The following is a 9559-nucleotide window of genomic DNA, read 5'->3' as shown; positions in this document are numbered from 1 at the left end:
AGAAGTGCGCGCGCATTCACCCCGCTTCCTGGTCCGCCGTGGCTTTCCTGCTTTCTCCCTCTGGTGGCCGAAGGTTTCGCCAGAGAAAGAGAACAGGGAGGGCGTTACCCTAACGGTGATAGGCGGAGACCTTAGCCAATGGAAGCATGAGTCGCTCCAAGGCCAACCAATCACACTCGGGCTCTGTAGCCGACGGAACACTCCCTCTTTCCTCTTGTACCCAAATAACCCGACGCAAACCCGAGTTTCTCCCGGAGCGACAGCGCTTTCGGCCAATGAGAGAGTCAACTTCTGGCCGTGGGCGGGGATACGTCTCCATGGCAGCAGCGGAGGGACAGGGCCGGCAGCCACTAGGTGCAGTTGGCGGCGCTTTGACGGCAGCGCGGGCGTGGCGGGGTTCTGTAGGGGCACCGAAGGGGGGCGATAGGGGCGGGGCAGAACGGAGCCTGACCAATGGGGCGGCGCAAGCTTCTCGGCAATTGAAGAGTGGCGGAGACGTTGGCCAATAGGAGGCCGTAGTGGCCGTGGCGGGGAGGGCCCGGCGGGGCTAACTGGAGGCGCGGCGACCCGGTCTGACGAGAGCTGGAGGAGGCTGTGGGAGGTGGTGGCAGCCGCGGCGCGGGCGCCTGAGGAGGAGGAGGAGGAGGAGAAGCGGGTGAGGGGCGGCGCGGGGCCCGACCTCTGAGCCCCTTCTCGGCCCCCGCCCCGCGCCGCCTTGGCTCCCGGTCGTCCCCAGCCCCGTCTGTTCCCCGGCCCGCCCGCCCCTCCTCGTGTCCAGGCGCCCACGTCTCCTGGCCCTTCGGCGAGCCTCAGGCTGCTCTCGGTGCCCAGCCCCTTCCCTGTGCTTCGTCCCCCAGTCCCCGCTTTCGCGCTTCAGGCCCTTCCCTGGACCCTCAGCTTGCCCTCTGACTCTGCACTCCCGTCCTTGGCCCTCAGGCGCGTCCCCAGCACTCTCGCCGCCTGCCCAGGCCCCTGGAAACCACCCCACCCCAGGTCTTCCCCAGGCCCGTGTCTGCTCCCCCCAGTTTTCCTCAGCACCACAGGCCTTTAACCTGGGTTCTCACTGCCTACCCAGGCCTTACCCTGGAGCCCGGGCGCGCTCCTCGCGGCTCTTCAGGGTTCCTTCCTAGAGCCCCAGGACTCCCCCTGGCCCCGTTTGCTTCTCCAGCCCCGTTGTGGAACCCCTGGACCACCCCCCTCTACCTTCCCAGGACCCTCCCTGGACCTCCAGGTCCATCTTTGCTTTCGCTGGACCCCTGGTCTGCTGACTTTTTCCTGCGGACTTTTCCTGGGGTCCTCGCTGGGTCCCCAAGCCTCCCCGCGGGCAGCCCTGGCTTCTTCCCTGTGGTGTCCGCGTTTTGCCTTTTCCCCCTCGCCCCTCTGCAGCTTCAGTTCCGTCCCAGCGCCGTCCCGCAGCGCCCCCGCTTTATTTTTCCTCAGCCTTCAGGTCTCTGCCCCCTTTCCCAGCCGCTGTAGCTCCTGGCCTCTCTCCAGCGCCCCTTCCTCGCAGTCCCCCGTCGACTCCCCGAAGCACCCTGGTGTGGGTGCCGGGCAGACCTCCGCCGTCGGGGTTAGGAGGCTTGTTTTGTTTTCGTTTTGCTAATCGCCGTCCGTCTCCCGTGTTTTTTCTGGGCCTCCTCTGCCTCTCCACACGTTCCTTTTCTCTCCCCCCTCCCCCCGCTTTGTCCTCCGCGCCCCTCCCCCGGAATCCTTGGAGAGAGAGCAGGTGCTGGAGCCTTCCTCGGCTTTCCCTCCCCTCACCACCCCTCCTCCTCCAGACTGCCTGAGGTTTCACCCCGAGCCTTCCGAGGAGAGCTCCCGAGGGCTGCTGGGGAGGGGGGTGGCGGCCGAGGCCGGGAGAGTGGGGGTGGGCTGAGGAAGGAGCGGTTCTGGCCGGGCAGGAGCTGCTGCCCGGGGCCCCCTGACTCCCACCTCCTGCAGGACTAAGCCTTCAGGGTTATCCCAGACTGCCAATTAATCAGCCTTCCCTGGTCTGTAGGGACCTTTGCGTGCCTGTGTGTGTGTGCGCGCGCGCGCGCGTGTGTGTGTGTGTGTGTGTGTGTGTGTGTGTGTGTGTACGTGTATATGGGAGTCCTAGGGAATCTGCGTGCACACATGGGGTCTGTGAATGTGTGTGTGTGGGCAAGGAGTGGGGAGTTGTCATAAGTGGTTTATGTCTGCACTCAGGAGGCTGCGGAGGTGCAGCTACTAAGGATGGTGGCTGGCTGGCATTTCTTGGGGGGGTCTCCCCAGTATCAGAAGCACTTGTTGCATTTCGCCTTCACTGAGAGCCCTGCGAAGTCAGTACTGCTTCTCTCCCTGCTTTATAGATGAGGAGGCCAAAGGGCCTGCCCCAGGCTCACAGGACTCACAAGTGGCAGAGGGCAAGCACACACGTGGGATCCCAGCGCTGCGCCCCCTGCCTCGCTTTCCCCACCCCCTGCCGCCGCCACCAGAGGCAGCATGGTGCGTAGGGCACCATGGGGCCCGACAGAGTAACCGCTAGAGAACTGTGTGAGAATGACGACCTGGCCACCAGCCTCGTCCTGGACCCCTACCTCGGCTTCCGCACCCACAAGATGAACGTCAGGTGAGGCGACCCTGGGGAGGGTGGACCCAGGGATCTCGGGACCCTGCCCTGCCACCACCACCCCTCTGCCCCATCCTCCTCTCAGCTCCCAGTGGGGGTGGGGGTGGGGCCTGGGAAGGCCCACAGGGAATAGGCCAAGGCCCTGGGACCCAGGCATGCCCTCTCCCCCAGCCCCGTGCCCCCCCTGCGACGACAGCATCACCTGCGCTCAGCTCTGGAGGCCTTCCTGAGGCAGCGGGACCTGGAGGCTGCGTACCGGGCCCTGACGCTGGGAGGCTGGATGGCCCACTACTTCCAGAGCCGGGGCCCACGGCAGGAAGCTGCCCTCAAGACCCACGTGAGGGAGCCCTTCCCTTTCCTCCCCTTGGCCCTCATGTTCTATCTCCCCTACCTGTCCCGGGCCCTCCGCCCTGTCGGGCAGACCCTCCGCACAGCCCCCCAGGACTCCCTGATTTCCTATCCATTGGGACCATCTAAAGCAAGGCTCAGAGACTACTAGGACAGGTGCACTGGGGGGCCCTCTGAGATGGAGTCTAACCTCTTCATTTGACAGATGAGGAAACTGAGGCCCCAACAGGGGAAGTGAGCCCCCTGAGACCACACAGTGAGTCAGTGGCAGAGCACGACTAGAACCCAGGAGAGAGAGGGCCAAGGACGACCCTGCCCCAGCTCCTCACCCCACCCACCCCCTCACCTCCCCCAGATCTATCGCTACCTCCGCGCCTTCCTGCCTGAAAGTGGCTTCACCATCTTGCCCTGTACCCGTTATTCCATGGAGACAAATGGAGCCAAGATTGTGTCAACTCGTGCATGGTAAGAGGGCAGGACTCGCAGCCCAGGCCTTACAGGAGGCATCTCTCCCCGGGGACTGCTGGGAGAAGACACCCCCTCTCTTGTGGAGGAGACCCAGCACTGCGGTGACAGGGCCACGAAGATGTGGGTGTTGAGAGAAAGGACGCGGGGCCAGGACCCCCACTGGCCTACCACAGCCCTCCGGGAGATGAGACCCCTCTCCAGCAACCCAGGCTTCCCCGGGCTGCTGGGAAAGGACTGACCTTGTGCCCAAGAGTGCACTGCTGTCCTTTATCTCATCTCCACCAGACCCCCCCCACCCCCAAGTAGCAATCACTGCTGGGTATGAGGGCAGGACAGTGAGCAAGAAGAACCCTGCCCTCTGCTTGCAGTCCAGTGAGAAGGAGGGTGGTAGTGGTGCAAGCTCACAGGGCTGACCACAGCTGCGCAGTGCATCCTGAGCCTGCCTGGGTGTACTTGCGAGCCAGGCCAAGGCTGAGACCCACAGAATGACTGACGGGTCTAGTGAAGAGCCTGAGTGGCGGGAGGCTTCCAGGCAGGACTGGACCGCGGGAAGCTGAGGCAGTGGGCACCAGAGGAGCCGAGAGCAGGAGAGGATGCGCGCCAGGCATCTGTGGGTGTAGGGCAACAGTGTGACTTTGAGAGACATTTGGGCGGTGGAGCGTGCTGGCCTGCATCAGTTCTTCCCACAGGAGGCCTGGGATGAGAGGCCCCTGTCCCCAGCACTGGTGGTTGGGGAGGTACTCACTGGCCCACAGCGAGCCGGCTTCTTGGCAGGAAAAAGAACGAGAAGCTGGAGCTGCTGGTGGGCTGCATCGCGGAGCTGCGGGAGGCCGACGAGGAGCTGCTGAGGGCCGGGGAGAACGACTTCAGCATCATGTACTCGACCCGCAAGCGCAGCGCTCAGCTGTGGCTCGGCCCTGCAGCCTTCATCAACCACGGTGGGGGCGGGACTAGGGGCCGACGCGGGGGGGGGGGCGGGGGCGGAGGGGCGTGCCCCAGCTTTTTGGCTCCTCTGACCCGAGGCTCTTCTCTCCCCTGCACCCCCACAACTGGCTCCAGACTGCAAACCCAACTGCAAGGTGAGACCTGGAGGCCCCCACATCCCGGGAGGAAGGGGCACGTGGGGAGGGGCTTTCGGGTTAGTGAAGAGCTAGAAACTGTCGGGGGTCTCCCTACCTGGCCTTGCAGCTTCCCATCCGTCCTTGCCCGTACCCGGAGCGAGGAGGGGGCTCTGGTAGAGTCACACTGGGACCCAGTCACACTGCCACCTGCTGGCTGCAGTGCCCCGTCTCCAAACCTTGGCCGGGGGCGGGGCCGGTTGAGGGGGAGGGTGGTGGGCAGACCCTAAGTGCCTGTGCCTGTTGCCCGGCCTCCCAGGCAGAAGCCCCCGCAGCTGTGATGATAGCAGGAGGCGAGGCGGGGGAGGCCCCGGGCGTGAGGTCAGAGAGAGCCCTGCCCTCCTGGAGATCCAGGGCTCCTCCTGATAGGAGGCCCTGGGAGGCAGAGGGAGGCCCCCTTGCTCTGTGTGTGTGGAGGACCGAGTGGGAGGGAGTTGAAGGGTGACGCCCAGCAAGGCCTTGGGCGTCTGCCCTGCAAGTGTGGGCCTCCCTGACCTTGGCCATCCTCCAGAGCCCCCCACGTGAAGAGGTTGGAGTCCTGGCTCCACCGCCCGGGCCAGGTTTCTCTTCTCAGATGGGAAAGGATGAGAACTTGCCTGCTGGCACAGCTGTGAAGGCCACTGAGTGTCAGTGTCCTGTGGGGTTTGGAGCACAGACAGTGGGTAGGAGGGAAAGGAGGCAGGGCTTGGTGAGGGGGGTGCCAGCCCCCTCGTGGTGCAGAGCCGAGGCTGTACCAGTCAGAGCCAGGCACTGGAGGAGGAGGAGAGTTTTCCCAGGTGTTGAGGGCGAAGGGGCGCACGCTAGGGCATCTCAGATGGGGCGCCAGGCTGGAGGGCTGGGAGGCCGCGGCACAGGGGCTCCCCTCGTGTGTGAGCTCAGTCACCCCATGGCGGCTCCCGTGGGGTACAGGCTGAGGCTTGGTGGGTAGCCCAGGGCAGGGAGGCCCTGAGGGGCCGGCTCCAGAGGGGTCTTAGGCACGGAGGGAATGTGGACACCTGGCACTGCCTGCTCGGGAGACGCCGGCCAGCTGTCCTGGCGTCAGGCAGGCCAGTGGCCAGGGCCACTCCCAGGTGTGTGTCAGCCTGGGACGAACAGACCAGTGGACAGATGGACAGGGGGGTGGGTGGGAGTCCCGCCTCTCCCAGAGGAGAAACCTAGAGGCAGGAGCAGGCAGATGAGGGGGGCTGGTGATCCGGGACTGGGGCTGGGGTGGACCCGGGCCTGGAGAAGGGGAGACGGCAGAAGCAGGCAGTGCGGGCCTGGCCATCGAGGAGCCAGGGGACGGGCCGGAGGGAGCGGTTTCTGTGCGTTGCCAGGCCCGGTTAGGTCATCGTCCTGCAGCAAGGGCGGGAGCCGGCAAAGCAGGGGGGGATCAGGGAGCCAGTGCTGAGTGCAGGCCCTGGGCAGGGCGCGTCCCGGGCTTGGCCCCTGCCCATCCCAGGGGCAGGCCGTGAGGCCAGGGGCCCAGGCCAGGCCAGGCGGTGGGGGCGGGGAGCCAGGCCACCCCCAGGGTGGGGTGCTTAGCCTCTGGCCCCCAGTTTGTGCCTGCAGATGGAAACGCAGCCTGCGTGAAAGTGCTCCGGGACATCGAGCCAGGGGACGAGGTGACCTGTTTCTACGGCGAGGGCTTCTTCGGCGAGAAGAACGAGCACTGTGAATGCTACACCTGTGAGAGGTGGGCCGTGGTCCTTGGGGCCGGGAGCCGGACGTGCATCCTCGGGGCCCAGCCCTCCCTCCTCACCACCTTCCCACCCCCAGGAGAGGGGAGGGTGCTTTCCGACTGCGGCCCAGGGAGCCCCTGCCGCCCCGACCACTGGACAAGTATGAGCTCCGGGAGACCAAACGGCGGTTGCAGCAAGGTCTGGACGGGCCCCGGTCCTGTGCCCACCCACCCCCGCTGCGCCGGGACCCCTTCTGCGGTGAGCACGGGGTGGGTGCTGTCCGCGGGCCCGTCCCCTGTCCCCTCTTCCTGTCATCCCTCCTCCCACGTCACTCCCTGGGTCTGTCCCCTCTGACGACCAGAAAGAGCCTTGGAGGCGGCCAGCCTGCGCAGGAACTGTGCACCCTTGCGGGAGCCCTGCTCACGCAGCTGCCCTTTCCTCTCCCCTCCCCTGGGCCTCCACAGCCGCCTGCCAGCCCCTGCGCCCCCCGCCCTGCAGCGCCCGACTCGACGCCTCGCCCCTCTGGCTCCACTGGCTGCCTCAGCCCCAGCTCCGGGTGCGTCCCCGGAGGCGCCGACGCCTGCGCCTGCAGTCCCGGCGAGCCCTGCCGCCTCCGGTTCTCCGAGCTGCCCGCGTCTCCCTGCACCGGTGGGGAGGCTGCGGCCCCCACTGCCGCCTGCGGGCGGAGGCCCGGGTGGCCCTGGTTCAGGCCCCCCGCGCCCGCTGGGCCCCCCAGCAGGACTGGCACTGGGCCCGGCGCTACGGGCTGCCTTCTGTGGTCCGTGTGAATCTGAGCCGCGTGGTGCCAGCCCTGCCTGCCACTGCCAACCCTGCCCCCTCTGGGACCCCAGGCCCCGTCCCTGTCCCCAAGCAGGCCCTTGCCTTCACCCCCTTCTCCCCACCCAAGCGCCTGCGGCTGGTAGTCAGCCATGGCTCCATTGACTTGGATGTCAACAGCGATGGGCCATGACGGGCTGGACAGGGAGGCCTGGGCCCGGAGAGCAGGATGTCCTTCCTGGTCCCCTCCTGCCCAGCTTCTTGGGGAGCCACCTCCAGAAGGAGCTCTTGGACCTCTGGGAAGGAGTTGACCTTCGATTCCAGCACAGCTTTGACCTGGGGGCAGGTTGGCTTGGACACCCCCAGGGATCTGACCCCTGATCCTTTGTGACTGCTGACCCCTGAGCCACCCCCACCCTGGCAGGGAGCCCTGGCCACTGCCCCCCACCCACCCCCCACTGCCGCCCCCAACCCCAGCCCGGGCCCAGGGCTGAAGGAGCTGTTCTCTGCCCACCACCTTTTGCCCAGGGAGCAAAGCCATAGGGGCAGGGCCGCCCCGCAGGCCTGGGGGAGGTGGGGCTGGCTTGGGTGGCCTCCCTAGACATTGCCCTGTGGGGGAGGGGTCAGTTTGCTCTCAGTCTGTGACTGTCTGAGTGGGGGGCGAGGGGGGTTGGCCAGGGGCTTGTCCCCACCACCCCCGTGGGTCTCAGGGAGGCCGGGTGCGACCTCATCTTTCTCATGGTGCTATCCCTGGTGCTACTGGGGTGTGGGGGGTCTCTCCCCTCCCCCACACCAGAATGGGATATGTTGGGGGGTTGGAAGCACTTGAACTTTTTATTTTATTTTATTAAAACGTTGTTATAAGCAGCGCTCTTGGAAGCATTTCATTTTGATTTATGTTCTAAAGAGATGTCCTTTGGGAGGGTGAGACCCTACGCCTTGCTGGGGAGACCAGACTGGGAGGAGGCAGCCCAGACTCTGGGCCCTATAAAGCTTGGGAGGGTGAAAGGACAGTGGACTCTGAGATTGACCAAGTACAGAGGCAAGAATCACACTACTGAATAAACTGTGCTCATGAAGAACGCTTCCAGACCCATCATCTCATGCAGGAGGGGAGTCTGCCCATTTTCCAGATGAGATAACTGAGGTCCAACAATTAGAGTGACTCACCCTGGATCACATGGGGCCAGATCGCCCTTGTCTGAAGTCAGAGTCCCTCACGTGTGTCATCTGAGTTGGCCTTGCCTGGAAAATCCCATGGATGGAGGAGCCTGGTAGGCTCCAGTCCATGGGGTCGCCAAGAGTCGGGCACGACTGAGCAACTTCACTTTCACTTTTCACTTTCATGCATTGGAGAAGGAAATGGCAACCCACTCCAGTATTCTTGCCTGGAGAATCCCAGGGACAGAGGAGCCTAGTGGGCTGCCGTCTATGGGGTCGCACAGAGTCGGACACGACTGAGGCGACTTAGCAGCAGCAGCAGCTCCATGAGGCCAGGACAATGAATCGTCTTGTTTCTTGAGATCCAGTTCTGTTCTCAGTTCCCCGACCAGGGATTGAACCTGGGGCCATGGCGGTGAAAGCCCAGAATCCTAACCCCTGGACCACCAAAGAACTTCTCCCACCGCCTCTTAATTCTCACCTCAACCCCCTTTTACAGAAATACTAACAGCTGACAATTAGTGCTTCCTAACACCGGGCGCCCACCACCCCAACCCCCTGCAAAGTGTCTTGTGAACATTTTCCTTCTTGTTCATTGAGGCCTCATGACCATATCACAAGTGTTGGGGGTCAGGTGTGGGCTGCAGGCCCTGGTTTATCTCCTCCATGACAACCATGGAAAAGTTTACGCTGGAGGCTGACAAGGCCAGGCTGTGTTGGTGAGGAATGTGGAGGGCCTGAGGGGACTGTCGGAAGACCCGGGTGGGCCAACGGGGTAGCCAGTTCAAAGCAGGTGACTATTCTTTTTAACTTTAAAATTTGTTTCATATATGTATGAAATTTGAAGTGAAAGTTGCTCAGTTGTGTCTGACTCTTTGTGACCCCATGGGCTGTGGCCCATCAAGCTCCTCTGTCCCTGGAATTCTCCAGGCAAGAATACTGGAGTGGGCTGCCATTCCCTTCTCCAGGGGATCTTCTGCCCGAGGGATAGAATCCAGGTCTTCTGCCTTGCAGGCAGACTCTTTACCATCTGAGCCAGCAGGAAAGACCATTTATGTGTAGCCTGTTTGATTCCTTTTAGTACGAGAAAGTGTGTCTTTTTTTCCATGTGAGTCCTGCTGAACCCTGTTAGCTTTCTCCCTGAGGTTAAAAGTAAGGAGGGAGAGGGCCTCCCAGTCAGCAAGTGGCAGTGAGGAGGATGAAGAGAGATGGCTGACACAGTCACTAAGGAACCCGTCCCTCTAAACAAGCAGAAGTCCATGCCTTCTAGACAAATGTGACAGCCGAGCAAGGAGTTAGCCTGGATGGACGCTGGAGGTTCTGAGGGCCTCCTGGAACCCCGTTTCCCATGTAGAGAGTGCACATTCACATACATGTTCTGAGCCCAGAGGGCTGAGAGCCTTCGTCCAACCCTCAAAAACATCTGGACCCAAAAA

The 9559-nt window shown here is 63.4% G+C and overlaps 1 protein-coding gene across 2 annotated transcripts; it reads left to right on the top strand.

The window, feature by feature from the left end:
* Positions 1-525: 525 nt before the first annotated feature.
* On the top strand, positions 526-7829 carry KMT5C (lysine methyltransferase 5C). Of its 2 annotated transcripts, none has more exons than XM_006064018.3 (9): positions 526-655; positions 2331-2590; positions 2762-2927; positions 3294-3403; positions 4181-4344; positions 4466-4485; positions 6063-6199; positions 6283-6383; positions 6650-7829. In XM_006064018.3, exons 2-9 carry the CDS (start codon positions 2481-2483, stop codon positions 7153-7155), a joined length of 1314 nt encoding a protein of 437 aa, XP_006064080.1. In that variant the 5' UTR covers positions 526-655; positions 2331-2480; the 3' UTR covers positions 7156-7829. The 2 variants fall into 2 exon arrangements, with proteins under 2 accessions (XP_006064080.1, XP_006064079.1); XM_006064017.3 differs by having other exon boundaries at positions 6283-6443.
* The last annotated feature ends 1730 nt before the right edge of the window (positions 7830-9559 follow it).

Source organism: Bubalus bubalis, chromosome 18 (genome assembly GCF_019923935.1).
Source record: "Bubalus bubalis isolate 160015118507 breed Murrah chromosome 18, NDDB_SH_1, whole genome shotgun sequence".
In the NCBI taxonomy this organism is placed as follows: Eukaryota; Metazoa; Chordata; class Mammalia; order Artiodactyla; family Bovidae; genus Bubalus; species Bubalus bubalis.
Note: the sequence above shows the minus strand (reverse complement) of the source record. Positions and strands in the feature narration are given on the sequence as shown.